Source organism: Colletotrichum lupini, chromosome 9 (genome assembly GCF_023278565.1).
Source record: "Colletotrichum lupini chromosome 9, complete sequence".
Taxonomy (NCBI): Eukaryota; Fungi; Ascomycota; class Sordariomycetes; order Glomerellales; family Glomerellaceae; genus Colletotrichum; species Colletotrichum lupini.
In genome coordinates, this window is record NC_064682.1 from 4285743 (window position 1) to 4300067 (window position 14325).

General features: G+C 49.9%; 7 protein-coding genes across 7 annotated transcripts; 3 read left to right on the forward strand and 4 right to left on the reverse strand.

The window, feature by feature from the left end:
• Positions 1-1791: 1791 nt before the first annotated feature.
• CLUP02_17097 (glycosyltransferase family 71) lies at positions 1792-3432 on the reverse strand (the record flags this gene model as incomplete). The annotated part of the gene is made up of 1 exon (XM_049296012.1): positions 1792-3432. The coding sequence occupies one exon, from the start codon at positions 3430-3432 to the stop codon at positions 1792-1794; it is 1641 nt and encodes a 546-aa protein (XP_049153159.1).
• A 604-nt stretch (positions 3433-4036) lies between these two features.
• CLUP02_17098 (AMP-binding enzyme) lies at positions 4037-6283 on the reverse strand (the record flags this gene model as incomplete). Its single annotated transcript, XM_049296013.1, has 8 exons — positions 4037-4280; positions 4334-4531; positions 4585-4805; positions 4970-5184; positions 5247-5406; positions 5458-5524; positions 5573-6083; positions 6136-6283. The coding sequence occupies 8 exons, from the start codon at positions 6281-6283 to the stop codon at positions 4037-4039; spliced, it is 1764 nt and encodes a 587-aa protein (XP_049153160.1).
• A 911-nt stretch (positions 6284-7194) lies between these two features.
• On the reverse strand, positions 7195-7542 carry CLUP02_17099 (uncharacterized protein; the record flags this gene model as incomplete). The annotated part of the gene is made up of 1 exon (XM_049296014.1): positions 7195-7542. The coding sequence occupies one exon, from the start codon at positions 7540-7542 to the stop codon at positions 7195-7197; it is 348 nt and encodes a 115-aa protein (XP_049153161.1).
• A 60-nt stretch (positions 7543-7602) lies between these two features.
• CLUP02_17100 (response regulator receiver protein) lies at positions 7603-8589 on the forward strand (the record flags this gene model as incomplete). The annotated part of the gene is made up of 3 exons (XM_049296015.1): positions 7603-7659; positions 7725-7787; positions 7969-8589. 3 exons carry the CDS (start codon positions 7603-7605, stop codon positions 8587-8589), a joined length of 741 nt encoding a protein of 246 aa, XP_049153162.1.
• Positions 8590-8960: 371 nt separating this feature from the next.
• CLUP02_17101 (class II Aldolase and Adducin domain-containing protein) lies at positions 8961-9746 on the forward strand (the record flags this gene model as incomplete). Its single annotated transcript, XM_049296016.1, has 1 exon — positions 8961-9746. The coding sequence occupies one exon, from the start codon at positions 8961-8963 to the stop codon at positions 9744-9746; it is 786 nt and encodes a 261-aa protein (XP_049153163.1).
• A 730-nt stretch (positions 9747-10476) lies between these two features.
• On the forward strand, positions 10477-12553 carry CLUP02_17102 (amino acid permease; the record flags this gene model as incomplete). Its single annotated transcript, XM_049296017.1, has 10 exons — positions 10477-10568; positions 10865-10950; positions 11002-11157; positions 11211-11376; positions 11428-11523; positions 11578-11820; positions 11881-11972; positions 12023-12222; positions 12275-12320; positions 12369-12553. 10 exons carry the CDS (start codon positions 10477-10479, stop codon positions 12551-12553), a joined length of 1362 nt encoding a protein of 453 aa, XP_049153164.1.
• A 375-nt stretch (positions 12554-12928) lies between these two features.
• CLUP02_17103 (carbon-nitrogen hydrolase) lies at positions 12929-13922 on the reverse strand (the record flags this gene model as incomplete). Its single annotated transcript, XM_049296018.1, has 2 exons — positions 12929-13804; positions 13863-13922. The coding sequence occupies 2 exons, from the start codon at positions 13920-13922 to the stop codon at positions 12929-12931; spliced, it is 936 nt and encodes a 311-aa protein (XP_049153165.1).
• Positions 13923-14325: the final 403 nt, after the last annotated feature.

Consider the following 14325-nt stretch of genomic DNA (forward strand, 5'->3'; position numbering starts at 1 on the left):
TGGAACAGACTCAGCAGAGGTACTCTTATTCAGGGGTAATAACGCGAGTCGCAATCCCACAAAGGAGAGAGTTGCTTTAGCGTTGCATCCCGTATGCTGCACAACCCCGACGCTAATCCAATGTTGCTTCTAGCGCACGACAGCACGGCTTGGCGGCTAAGTTCCCCTGAAACATCAGGTGAGATGACCCAGAAGACCCTAACATTCTGGATACGACCGCCGTTGAGCTTGTTTTCCTGCGTGTGGATGGACGTTTCTTGTCGTCCGATGCTGTCTCAGAAGCTTTCAACGCTCGGATGGCGTGCCAACCAACTGGACCGTCCAATAATTGAGATGTTATTTCTAACTCGTAATAGGAGAGGATATTTTAGTACAGGGATCTCCGTTACATTTCCTCCCTGCTAGACTGCTCGCGTGTCGTGTGCGTACGATTCGAACACTCGTCGACGTGAAGTGGGAGTGCAAGTTACTGCTCGATACTAGATTAGACGCGCAAACACCCCTAATGACCTCAGGTTCTGATGGCAACAACATGGTATCCTATGAAGATGATCGAATCGCTCAACACCCTCTTCTTTCTTCATTTCAGCCTTGTGAATGCCTCTTCTTTTGACTTGTCATGCCAAGCTTTTCTGACAATCAAGATGCCCTCGTTCCCGTGTGACACCGACACGCCTCGTCCGAGGAGGGCTGCTGACATCGGTCCGGCTTTGACTGGTCAGACACAAGCTGATAAAATAAGCTCGAAGCCTTCAAGCCCTACTTCGAACTTCGGTCTGAGCGAGCTGACCGAGTGGCATCCTGCTTCCTCGTGTTGGTTTTTGTTTGTTCCTGTTAGAAGAACGTTTCTGAACGCGAGAAGACAGCAGGAACGGCACTAAACCTTCTTTGTCCTCTGTTCGGTGTCTTTGGCCCCCCCTTCTCTCACTGGCGCCTGGCGCTAGGTAGGAAGCCATCGGCCCGTCGAGGATCGTCAGGGGGACCAAACAAGCGTGGCTCCTCGTGATTCTATTTGTTCTGTTTGGCAAGCCGGAACGCCTCGGACTTCAGCTGGCAGGTAAGTCAAAGCACCCAGTTATGGGCCCCCCCCCCTTTTGGGCCCCCCATTTACACCAATAGTACTACTTTTCACTATAGGTCTAATAAATCGGCTGCTCAGTAATAAATTTCAATATTTCATAGTTAAATAGAAACTTATTTATATTTTAAGAAAAAAAATACCATATTACGTAATACTACTTAATTAAGCAGTTTTATTAAGCTAAAGTTAAAGTTTTGAAAATGATAGTGTTTATATATAAATTACCAGGCGACACTAACAATTCAAAAGCTTAAATAACATTTATAATTATAGTTAAAAGAGAAATATAAAACTATATCTATACTATTTATATTTATCTCTAATCGAATATATATATTATACCCTAATTTTATTATATGATTACGTAATATATTCAGTTTTAAATTGTCCTATATAAAATTTACTATGAGGAATCTTTAACTTAGTATTACTAAGCTATAAAAGATTATAAAAATATAAAAAAGCTATTTGTATATAGTTTCTATATATAATTCTAATATATTATAATCTTAGCTTCTAAAAGAAAATAACTCTTAAGTAATTTATATTCTAATTATTACCTCTTAACTATGTGTTTTTTAAAATGTATATATTTAATATGATTACGTAATACTAAGTTGGTATATACTACTAAAAGTATAATAATATAGAAGTATAGTTAAATGTATATATAAATTAATTTTAGTTATATTTTTATATACTAAGTAAAGCTAGTTATATGTATAGTATAAAGTAGTAGGTTTTGGTATAGCCCTACCAAAACTAGGGGGCCCAAAAGGGGGGGGGGCCCATAACTGGGTGCTTTGACTTAAAGACCCAGACTGGCCCAGCTTCGTCGCATCTTCCTGATCCAGCTGCCAGTATCCACCGATTTCGCGAAACGTTTGCTCGACCCCAGGCAGTATCTCATTTAAGTCTCTTGCCTGGACATCAAACATGTCGGTGCACTGGGCCGCAACGAACTTCTCAGAATGCTGAGGCATGTAAGTAGCGCCGTCCCACTTGATGGCGACGTTGACGTTCACTTCGGGACTCTCTTCGCTCGGCGCTCTCTTGTAATGCCGAAGATATCCGCCCTTGACGTCCCGATTCCACCTCATGACTTCGAGAGGAGCAGTCTTGACGAGTCCTCCATGAAGAAAGGCGATACGGCCATCGTCGGGGTGGTGCTGCGCGAACGAGTGTCCACAGTAGAAGCCATCATTCTCCGTTCCGACGCTCGTGACCCATTTTTTGGGCTTTCCAAACGTTGTCCGTAGAGCGTGCCACGCGAAACGGAACATGTCTTTGTCGCCCAGCAACATCTCATTGTAGTATTTCCCCTGCTCATTGTTGAGCCACGATGCAAGCTGGAGGTGGTACCAGAAACGCTGTTTGTCAACCAGAAGCTGCCCGCTCTCCTGCTCGTGCTCGGCCATTTTGCATGGCGTGTTGAAGATGGCCCAAGCGGGATTCTGAGGCCGCGTGCGAGCAATATCGGGCCAGAATACGGAGTGGTATTCTGTGTACTGCATCGAGTCGTAGAGAATCGATGGGTCGATCATGGGGATGTTGTCGGAGTCGAGCAGCAGAGGCTCAGCCCAACGCGAATTGAGCAGTGCGGCAGTCTTCAGCTGGTAGTTGATCCCAAAGATCCCATCCTTCTTGATATGCACAATGTTGTGCTCTTTGGAGAGATCATTGTAGTATATCGGCTCATAGAGAGCATTGAGATCCGCCATGACGCCCATGTCCATCTCGGTGTCCCAGTAGTGAATCTCAACGGCAATTGTCGACCGGAGCCTCTTCAGCTGACGCAAGATCACCTTGACGCGCATTACCGTGTCGGCGTTGCCCGCGACTATGACCAATCCTCTTCCGGAGAAGCGATCCTTGGCGCGTGCGTATGGGATCATGCCGCTCTTAACAAAGTCCTGCCATTCGCGTCTGCGCAGCTCGATCTCAAGCACCGGTCGGTCCTCAATAACCCATGGCAGAGAGTCGGAGAATTGAAAATCGACGTACATGTCCGCTGGCCAGGTACATGATGCGCGGGCCTCTTGCTGGGAGATGCCCTTGATGTTGGTGACGGCAGCGAAGTGAGGGATGAAGTCGTCAGCTGTCGGGAGTTTATGCGCGTCGAGAAGCACATGCGCCTGAACTGGTGGCGGCTGGAACTGCAGGTTATTGTCGATGATGGGCACCTCGACGCGATCTGGAGGGATGTCGACATTGATGAGCGAGCCGCCGGGTGGTGAGTTGGGTGTCCATTGGGGTGTTTGAGGATTCGAGTCGCCCTTTTTGAACAGCAAGATCAGGACGACGGTGATGACCAGCGCAAATATGATGCGTGTTCTCTTGATGCCGGCCATGTTGACGATGGACCATGGACCTCAAAGTCGAAAGAATAGTGGACCGAATGAACAGCTTCCGCAAGGAATTCGCCCTTCATATCAACTGGAGACCCTGGACGCGACACCCAAATCAAGCAGTTCCCATGGTTCACCTCATCTTGTTTATCTTTTGCCGGCCTCGGTCCCTGCCACCCCATTTCGTTGCTGATCTCCATGTGAACCGAGCAGGGGTATTCCCCCGCGCAATAAGGCCTTGCTGCGTAATTGCGTCGTGCGGGGTTCGTCACATCCTGGAAGACGCCGTCGCAAAGCTTGAATCCAACTATTTCACATCACATACTTCTCATTGGATAAGTAATTGATGAGCGACAGGCCATCTCCGGCACCGGAGCGGGAATGCAGGTCGAGCGGTCCGGAGCGTCTGGAGTCCAGCTCTTGATGTATAGTATTCGTATCAAGACCTTGCGGTAGCAGGGCCCGTCGCATGAAGTAGTCGCTTTCAGTAAGGCTCCCGAGACCTACAGGCATCTCTAGCAAGGTAACATGGCCGGCCTTTCAATGGAAATCTGCAGCTCATGTGACTCCTCGTCATACCTTCCATCTACGTGTCTCTCTAGAACAATTACAGCTTAGCCTTTCCCATACCGAGGTTGTTCCAGTCATCTTGAGTGAATGGGACATACGTGCTTCCTTTCCCGTGCTTCTCAATCCACAACAATTGATCGCCGCCTTGGATCTTACTCGGATCCACGCCCTCATTCTTCAGCGGCACTTTGTTCTGCTTATTGTTGTGCGTTGCTGTGCCCTCGTTCAGGAGCCGGATGAAAACCGGCACGGCATATCTTGGGAGCTTTGATCGGGCGAAACTGTTGACCATCAGTTTTGACGCATACAAGCTCTTGAGGTCAGGTCTACTCACCTCAGGAAGTCGGCATAGTTGAAAGACCCCTTCTGGTCCGCAGCAATGTCTAGGGCTGCCGCACCAGCCTTACCATCATGTCCGGGAAGCTGGACACCGTAGACGACTGCCTCGTTGACACCTGGGTAGCTACCAAGGACTTCTGAGACTTCCGCAGTCGAGACGTTCTCGCCTTTCCAACGGTACGTATCACCTAGACTGGGTATGTGGGTGAGCAGATGCGGCCCGAGTGAGATATTTCCGACACTTACCGATCAAGGAAAAACCATCTGCCTTCACTATCGCGCCGCAAAGAGTCGCCGGTCCGGTAGAAGCAATCACCCTTCTTCAGAATATCGCGGACGAACTTCTTGTTGGTGGCGTCCTCGTTGTTGAAGTAGCCCGGAAACGCTCGTTCTCCAGGGTGCTCGACCAAGATCTCGCCACCGACTTCATACGAAGCGCGCAGGGCCAGGCCAGTTTTTGGATCTCGCTGGATATTTCCCGTTTCCGCATCATCTCAACAGGTACCACCATGTTTCTGTACTTGAGTCGGAGCAGAAGTCCGTGGTGACCAAGAGCATTCGCGAAGAAGTCTCCTCGAGAGAGGTTGCGAAGGCCCAAAGCGCCCTCGGTGCTGTTATAGAACTCGCACACCGTGTCGACGCCGAACCTCTCTTGGAAGCGTTTCCATACGTCGGGTCGGCAGCCGTTGCCGAAAACAGCGTGGATGTTGTGGTCTTTGTCGCGCGGCGAAGGAGGCGAGGCTAAGAGGTATCGGAGAGTCTCGCCAACGTAGACGAACCAAGTGGCGTGGGAGTCACGAACATCTTCCCAGAAGTTTGAGACACTGAATTTGGGTGCCATGCAGACTGTAGAACCAGACTGCAACGTGTAAGCTAGAATTCACTTGAAGAGGGCGGGAGGTTCTTACCAAGATCTGGGATATCATAGTAATACCGCCAGTCCCGTGATAATACGGCTGTATCAATCCTTTTAGAAACTTCACTCATCACAATATAGGCGTATTCACTTACCATGCAAATGTAGCATCTTTCCTTCCCGCTCTTTGTCGGATGCAAGCCAATGTCGTTCTAAGCAGGTCAGCAAGCCGGAGGAAGACAGAGTGCGCATCAAATGCTTACCGATAATGCGAGGCTTCCAGCGGCAGCGGCAGGCATGATTACAGCCTTGGGTAGCCCGGTAGTTCCACTGCGATTGTCAGATATCGAAGTCAGACCCCGACACCAATGAGCTTACCTCGTATAGAACATGGCCATTGCATCGGCAGGCGTCAGATTCTTCCGAAGCTCGTCTCGCGGACGGATGGGATCCATCTGATATATCTTTTCCCTCTCTTCTCCGATGTTGACGACTCTGATGCCCTTGAGATCCAACTCGGTCTGAACGTCGTTGTACTTGGCCGCGATATCAGGGCTGCCGTCGACGACTACGAGTTTGGCGGTGCTGATCTCGATGCAGCCGAGGAGAGCTTTGCCGACGAGATTGTAGTTAATCATGGCGGGCGCCGCACCAATTGCAAGCAGTCCAACCCAGGCGAATGCAAAGTCGGGCGAGTTTTGCATGAGAATCGCAACGAAGTCCCCCGGCCGAACACCTTGAGACAAGAACATCTGTGCATACTGGTTCGCCCTGTCATAGGTCGTCTTCCACGACACGCTCCCGCTTCGTGTCCAGATGGCTTCACCGTAGGGATCCTTTTGGACCGCTTCTTCGAAGAAATAATAGGGAGAAACACGGCTGCTCTTGACTGTATCCTGGGTTAATCTCACGAGCGTCAAGTAGGCTGCGGCAGTTCTTACTCGAGTTTTCGACAAATTTGGTCACTGTCCGTCGACCTCGGAGGGCCTTGAAATCCTTGGAGATGTGGTACTTGGCATCTACGTACATGCTGGAGACCATGCTGCCAGCCAGCGCGGCGGCCGTAACTGCTATCGGGTGAGTGCGCATTCATGGCATTTGTGGTAGCCAATGCCCGCCAATTGATCTGGATCTGAGGGCTTGGGCAAGGATCGCGAATAAGGTCTTCTTACCGAGTGCCATTCTTGCTATTTCTTTCGCCTTGGGTTTGGAAACTATCCGAATCGCCTGTCCTGTACTCGCTCAGGCTCCAGTGGCTGCAGCTGGACACAGCGAAACCAATACCCGATTACTGAGACGTGGCTAGGTATTTGCGACCAAAGGACGATGTGTTCGTTAAAAAAAGTTGTGTATTCTCAGTCTTCAATAGATTGGGGTTGTGATAATGATTCCTTGCTGTCTTCAAGCCCGAGATATGGTGTTGGATCCTTGGGGAGCGTCGGAGAACCCAAATACCAAGGTGGTGGCCAGCTTACCGAGGTCACGGAGTCGGGCTCCATAGGAAAACACAAAAGACGCCCTTGGAGAACCAGTTTTGGGGTTGTTGCGTTTGGGGTTTTTACCGATCTGCCGTGCTTCACTGCTGCTGCTTGACCGAGCACCCGAGCTCCAAGCTCCCCCCAGTCTTGACTCTCTCCCTCGTCCCACCAGATCCCGAAACGAACAGCCGGCAGATGCTCTCTCATGCGAGGCGAAGCGAAAATGGATTTAGGGGTGTCACGCAGTCCCACCGAGTGCGTTACCCCAGAACTCGGCGTCATTGAACTAGCACCAGACATTCCCTAGCGGAAACCCAATGTTGGAGAAGAGGGACGCGGGGAAGTGGCTCCGCGGGGTTTGTTTCTAGCAGAGTTAATTTATCCGAGGCGCCCAGCCATGGGCAATCTTCTCAAGTGAGAGGGAGTACTCTGCAGAAGAGGTGAAGAGACCCGGCACCCTGCCTTGCGAGATGGCAAGGTAAGTAGAACAGAGTTTGGACATGCCTCGCGTTTACGGCGGTCTCATTGGGAGTTGCGTCTCGATTCGAGTCTGAGCTTCAGGGATAGAGCTTCTGGAACGTTGCGAGAACGAGGCAAGACGGAACAGCCGAACCCCGAAGAGTCCGTGAGGAATAACTTGAGTTCGAAGCCGCTAAGTAAACTGGTCCCCTCCTCTCGGTGACAGAGTACCAGAACTCGTTCGGGGCTCTTGTCACGATTTTCAACCCGATCCCGTAAACCGGCCCCATAATTGCACGGTACCCCTGACGGCGTCGGCGTCGGCGTCGGCGTCGGGCGCGCCTCGTCCAAGATGATGGCCCTGTCTTGACATTGCCCGGCAATACGGACCGGTGAGCATACGGTTTCCATAGCTATATTTTGGATATCTATCACGATAGTTGTGATTTATACGTAGGAACCACATCCCACATGGAGTGCTGCGTGGGAATCGGTGGCGCCAAGTCAACGCAGGGCCTAAAGAACAACGTAAAGTAGCAAGTTGATGGATCTAATTACCGCGAAAAAGATATGTGACACACGTCGTATTATAGATGTTCCCTTTCCCCAAATCCTACATCTTAGTGCCAAACCTCAGTGCGAGAGCTCTTGAGAACGTGGCCGCATCCACATAAGCAGACTAGAAATGCTGCGCCTTGAGTAAGCGAGAAGTCAGAAGCCAAGCAGGCAGCAAGCCTCACAGCACATAGGTAATCTAGTGTTTGAGAAGAAAAAAATGTGCAGCGTCATCTTTCTTCTTCAATGTATTTTTGAATGCTTTATAGTCATCGACTACAGCACTTCCGAACCCGACCGCCATCGTTCCTTCGTTTACCACTGAAGAGAGTAGATGAATGCTTTGCCGACATAGTATTCTCGTGCGCAGAATCCCTGTCGGAGAATGGAACACGTCCACTGGAAGAGCTGAGCACAGAGCAATCAGGTCTATCAAGCCCAGCTCAGGCACTTAGCGTTCCCATTACAGCAACACACACGACGTCAATCAACATCCTTGTAGCCGAACACAATCAAGTTGTGAGAAAGTTCATCGCCAGGCAAATGGACGGATTAGGGCACAATTGCGTGTACGACTTCGCATGTAATGGCCAGGAGGCATTCGAGGCATACAAGAAAGGCTACCAGACCTATCAATGCATCTTGATGCAGCCTTCGATGCCCGTCATTGATGGTCTGCATGCCACAAGACTCATTCGCGCATTCGAAATCGAGAATGGCCTGAAGCCGTGTTATATTGTAGTTATGGCTGCTGGCATATCAATGGGGCTAGATATGGATAGAACTCGCAGTCTTGGTTTCGACGCATTGATACAGAAACCATTCAGGACAGAGGGTTTAGAGAGGCTTCTGGTTGAACTAGGTCTCGTTCCGAAAGGACCAATGGATTCCTTCCAAGACTAAAGTTGCTGCGAGAGAAGATCGGTTTTATCAGGAAATCTACTGCTACCTCGAACTCGGCGCGGCATACCCAAACACAAAACCAATTTTTAACATGAAGATCCTATGTGCATGTACGAAAAGGTCGCCAAATGCCAGACATTCAGACTCTCAAACTACCCCCTCGACGACCCCGCATCGAGTTGGTGCTCGTACCCCGCCAGATTTCTGAAATCCGATCATCGGCCCGTCGATCAGCTGCTTCTGTATGAGCACTCGGCACTCGCGACACTCTTAGCATTTCTCAAATCCAGCCGTCTTCGGGAAATCAAATATCGCTTTGAAACCTTTTACATTCCTGCGCCATTGCCCGGAAAGAAATACATCCCGTTGCAATGGCTGCTCTGCCTCACACCGACGACCTTCGGAAGCTTTTCAGCAAACTCATCGATGGCTCTCACATTCTCCACTTCCATCAAGTGGTTGATGCCTACGGTCACCTGTCTTTCCGCTACCCTCTAGACCCTGACATCTTTGTAATGTCTCGAAACGTTGCCCCAGCTCAGGTGTCAGAGATCAGAGATCTTGTCGCCTATAGGGTTGGTGATGCCGAGCCCCTCGAAGCGGAGTCGCCTCCGGGCTTTGCGGAGCGGCGAATCCACTCGGAGGTTTACAAGCGGCACCCACAGGTTAACGCGGTGGTCCACAGCCACTCCGAGGCTGTGGTCCCATACACGATATCGGGTGTTCCGCTGAGGGCCGTCAGCCACATGTGCGGATTTCTGGGCGCCAATGGTGTACCGGTATTTGATACCGCAGACCACATGGAGAACAGCGACGTTGATGACCTACTTGTACGCAGTGAGAATATGGGTGCCCACTTGGCGAAGCACTTCGACGATGGCAATAACGTGACGTTGATGCGCGGGCATGGTTTCACAGTCGTTGCCAGTAGCATCGAGCTCGCCGTGATGCGAGCAGTGTATACGCAGAAGAATGCAAGCATCCAAACTACTGCTTTAATGCTTCAAGGCGTTACTGGGGTCACGGGCGGCGTGAAGAGCCTGAGTAAAGATGAATGTATGGCTTCTGACAAGACGACACAGTGGTCATTAATGCGACCATGGAACTTGTGGGTTCAGGAGATTGAATGCAACAAGGTGTACAAGAAGATGCTTTAATTCAAACATAACCTTGGACAAAATGAAGTAATGAATCAAATTCAATCTATGTGGCTGGATTGAATAGTGGCCGTTATCCGCGCCGTACGATCGAGGACAGTGAACCATGTGTTGCTCTAAGCACTTGCTTTTAGAGCCTGGACAGCAGAGCAACATAAGGTAGTAACGGGGAGCAGCGGCTCTACCCAATTGATGGTGTATTTTACCTCTAGGGGTTATATTGAAGCTTCATCAACTGAAATGCACCCATCAAGGGAAAATAGTCTCCGGGAACAATGACATTCCTCGATAGCCAAGTACACAGTTCGCAGCGGAAATGGGTGCCGGCATTGACGCAGCTCGGGGCCGTTATCATCGCATGCGGGGTGATCGGCTGATAGACCTCCACAGCAGCGTCTCCGATCCACAGCCGGCCATGGGGTTCGTCTTTTCCTTTGCTTAAGACTACCACTTTGGGGATAGCGTGTTGATAGACCACCGTCATTACTCGCAGCTTCGCAGCTACCCGAGAGGATAACCCCGTTGCTGTTTGTTGGCATGTTATTAAGCGTAAAGGCATCTCTCCTTATCATCTGCCTTATTATCGTCGGTGCGACACTGCGATGTACAAGTGAAACAGCCTTCAAGGACCATAAGAGGACATGAGAGGTTCGCATTCTGTCAAGAACGTCCGGGTGGTTACCTCCAATTCACACCATTGAAGCTCCGCTGTCACATACCACTCGAAGACATGGCCACATCATCAGCGGATGGCCACGATGGCCACCTGCAGAAGCGATTTTCTAAAATCACCATGATTGGCATGGCTTTCGCTATTCTCAAGTTAGTCTTTGAATTGTAGTTACGTACCCAGATCTGAATACTGATTTTCAAAAGCACTTGGATCTCTCTCGCTGGGTCCATTGGTCTAGTGATGCCCTCAGGTGGATCAGTGTCCTTTGTGTACGGCTTCATCTTCTGTGTTATCTGCAACATCGCATTGAGTGCAAGTGTTGGAGAGCTTGCGTCGCTCTATCCGACGGCTGGAGGGCAATATCACTATGCCTATGCACTTTCGACGAAGAAGTGGAGGAAGATAACGGTAAACCCCACGTCTCACAGCCTGACTGGAAATCAAGTGCTAATGAGCTCCAGAGTTTCTTTGTTGGATGGGTCAACATCGCTGGCTGGCTCACGCTCAACACTACCGCTGCGTATTTTGGAGGTGAGAATTGACCTACATCAACGACTTGACCTTCACTAATTCTGGATGAAGCCCGATTCCTCGCTGCAGCCGCCGTCGCAGCTTCTGGCGGCTCCTACGAGATCACACAATGGAGCACGTACTTGATGTTCGCCGCTGTGTCCATCATTGGAGTATTCTTGAATATCTTTGCATACCCAATCCTCAATCGATGGAATGAAGGAGCATGTAAGTACTCTAAAGGACAAAAGTTGACCGATTGGCTTGCTAATCCTCTCAAGTGTATTGGTCCTTGCTCAGCGTCGTCGTGATCAGCATCGTGCTACTCGCAACCTCTCCCAAGACAGACGCTGAATTCGTCTTCACAAACTTTTCCAATACTACCGGCTGGAGCGATGGGACGGCATGGATGCTTGGACTTCTTCAGTCTGCTCTCAGCTTGATTGGGTTCATCTCACCAGAAACAGACCTACCGTTATATGACTGACACAGTGATAGTTTTGATGCTGTGGCGCACATGGTCGAGGAGATGCCTAGACCATCCACAGATGCCCCTCAAGCCATGGTCGGTGCCGTGATCGTCGGTGGTACGACGTAAGTAGAACTCCATCGCATCAAATAGTACATTTAACCTGACAATACACGCAGGGGAATTGCTTTCATCCTCGTTATGCTCTTCTGCGCCGTTGACATTGACGTCTTGCTTTCCTCGCCTACGCAGAGTCCTCTGACGGAGATGATTTTGCAAGCAACGAAGAGCAGAGCAGCTGCCACTGTTCTAAGCGTCGCAGTCGCCCTCTGTTTCGTTAATGGCGCCAACGGCTGCGTGACGTCGGGCAGTCGCTTGGTCTGGTCTATGGCTCGAGATAACGGAACTCCATTCTCGAAGTAGTACGTACAGCCTGAAGCTATCACCATTTTAGCCCATCTTACTTACCTGGTCTTTTGAAGTCTGTCGCGCCTCCACCCTAAGCTGAACGTCCCTGTACGTGCAATAGTCGTGCAGGCCATTTTCAACATTCTGTTTGGTCTTCTCTATCTTGGTTCGTCTGCCCGTCAATAAACATGAGATGCAGAAACTAACTTTTCATAGGCCCTGAGGTTGCATTTAATGCCTACATCGCAAGCTGCACCCTGTTCTTGAATCTTTCTTATGCGATGCCAGTCATGATTCTGCTAATCAGGGGCCGGAAACTCGTGACGGATAATCCGCCAGTATTCTCCCTGGGCGGAGGCTTCATGGGCTACCTCACGAACTGGACGTCGGTGCTTTTCGTCATCGTCACATCTATCGTGAGTAAAGATGTGTGGGGTAATGGAGAAGAAACGCTCACGTATCTCGTAGTTCTTCTGTTTCCCACCAGCGATTCCGATCGATATTTCCACTATGAGTAAGTCCCCATCTACCAGCGGGTTATTTACGTATCTAACACAACCAGACTACGTGACAGCTGTCATTGGAGTTTTCATTGTTTACGCGGTTACACTCTGGTTTATCAAGAGGAAGACCTACAACGGTCCCAAGTTTGAGCTGATCCTTGGGGAGGAGTTACCAACTGCGAATCCTATCGAAGATCAGGAATCTGCAAAAGGGATAGCCGCCCTACCACATGACAAGCTGTGATTTTGTAAGTAGCCTCTAATCTGAACGGATTAAATCATACGATGAATCCGATGCTCTTGTGTTCAGAGAGCTCTCCGGTCGTCCGAAACCAGTGCAATAGCCCGGGAGGAACACGGTTTGATGTGCTCCTTTGGAAACTCAAACCGCCACGATATGTTTTGTCTCTCGTCTCCTGACTCGTACCTTCCTTATGCTGAAAGAACTGACCCTATTGGAATGCCTTGTAGGCTGTTTGTAGTGTCATTAGCAGCGGGTAAGCAAAAAACAAAAAAGAACAGGGGCAAAAGCGAGCCTAGATCTAAACACTCATTGCATCTCATCTGGGTGGTATTATCGTGACATTAGACATCGATAGGTATTATTCTCTTTCTGAGTTTACAACTTGGCCCCTTTCGCATAGCCATAATGCCAATCGATGCGCCCCAAATCCTGTCGAATCTGATAGTTCCGCTCAGCAATCTCAACAACTCGCATATCCACATCCACCACCCGCATCCCGTCCTCGCCATCCGTGAAGCTCCCAGGAACCTTGCCGACGATGGGCAATGCAACTTGGCTGCAGCCAAAATAGCCCTGCTGGGAAGGTCCTCCCGCATTGCAGTAGATGATGGCAGCAGTATTCTCAAAAGCCCTCGTGGTAAGCGTGGACTCCACAAACATCTTCTCGCAAGACGCGTTATACTCCAAACCTTCCTTGCTCATGTCCGATAGAGTCCAGTACGAGGGCATGATGATGATCTTTGCACCGGCCAAGACAAGCTGTCGGAATGCTTCCGGGAAGGCCAAATCCCAGCAGACTAGAATGCCGACGGGACCCAAGGGAGTATCGAAGACTTGATGAGGCTTTGGCGTACCCTCGTCGACTTGCATCTTGTGTGCGTAGTCGATGCTTGAAGTCAGATGATCGCGTTCGGGGATCCAGAGGTTGGTCTTGGTATAAGCGCCTAAGAGTTGTCCATCATGGTCGATGAAGTAAGATGTATTGAGAAGAGTTGGCTTGGAGTTGGGATCTTCGTCTGGTGCTCGGTAGACGATTGTGCCGGCGCAGATGTTGATGTGCACTTCGGCTGCGAGCTGCTGGTATCGCCGTTGGAAATTCTGAGCTTCCTCATAGCTTAGCGCGAATGAGGGTTCATCTGGTACCCATCCTGTCATATGATATTCTGGGAGAACCGCCAGTGATGCTCCTTGAGTTGCAGCCAGGCGAATTTGTTTGGAAGCATGAGCAAAGTTGTGCTCGGCATCCAGAACCTGCAAAGATGAGGGTTGGTGATGGTTCGTGCTAAAGTGACGTTGATAGTGGGCTCACCTTTGGGCTTGTTTGTACCAATGCGACTTTGAAAGACTGATTTCCCAAGACGGCCGCCATGTTGGAGAGCTAGGTACGGAGTAGTAGGATCAGAAATGATAGCACGGGGATCTGATAGAGCTTCAGCGCAGCTTAGTGATTCCGTTAAGTCTTATCAAACCAACTTTGAATACCTAAGAGAAAAGACTGGCTCCGAAGTCTCCTCACCGACGATTACCCATTTCAGCATCATTTTCCTTCGCCTCGAGGGACCTGATTTGGTTTAGTGGATGGGGGCATGCGTTCATCTTTCGCTGGGGTCATGCTACCTCCGAGCGCTCCGCTGCCGATAAGCTCCCCGCATCCGGACGCGAGTCATTTCACCCACTGAGACATCGCTTCTCAGGCACATGGAAAGCTTGCTGCTCAAGAATTGCAAGTTTGAAGGATTCTGGGGTTGCCTCACTACATTGAACTATCGTCT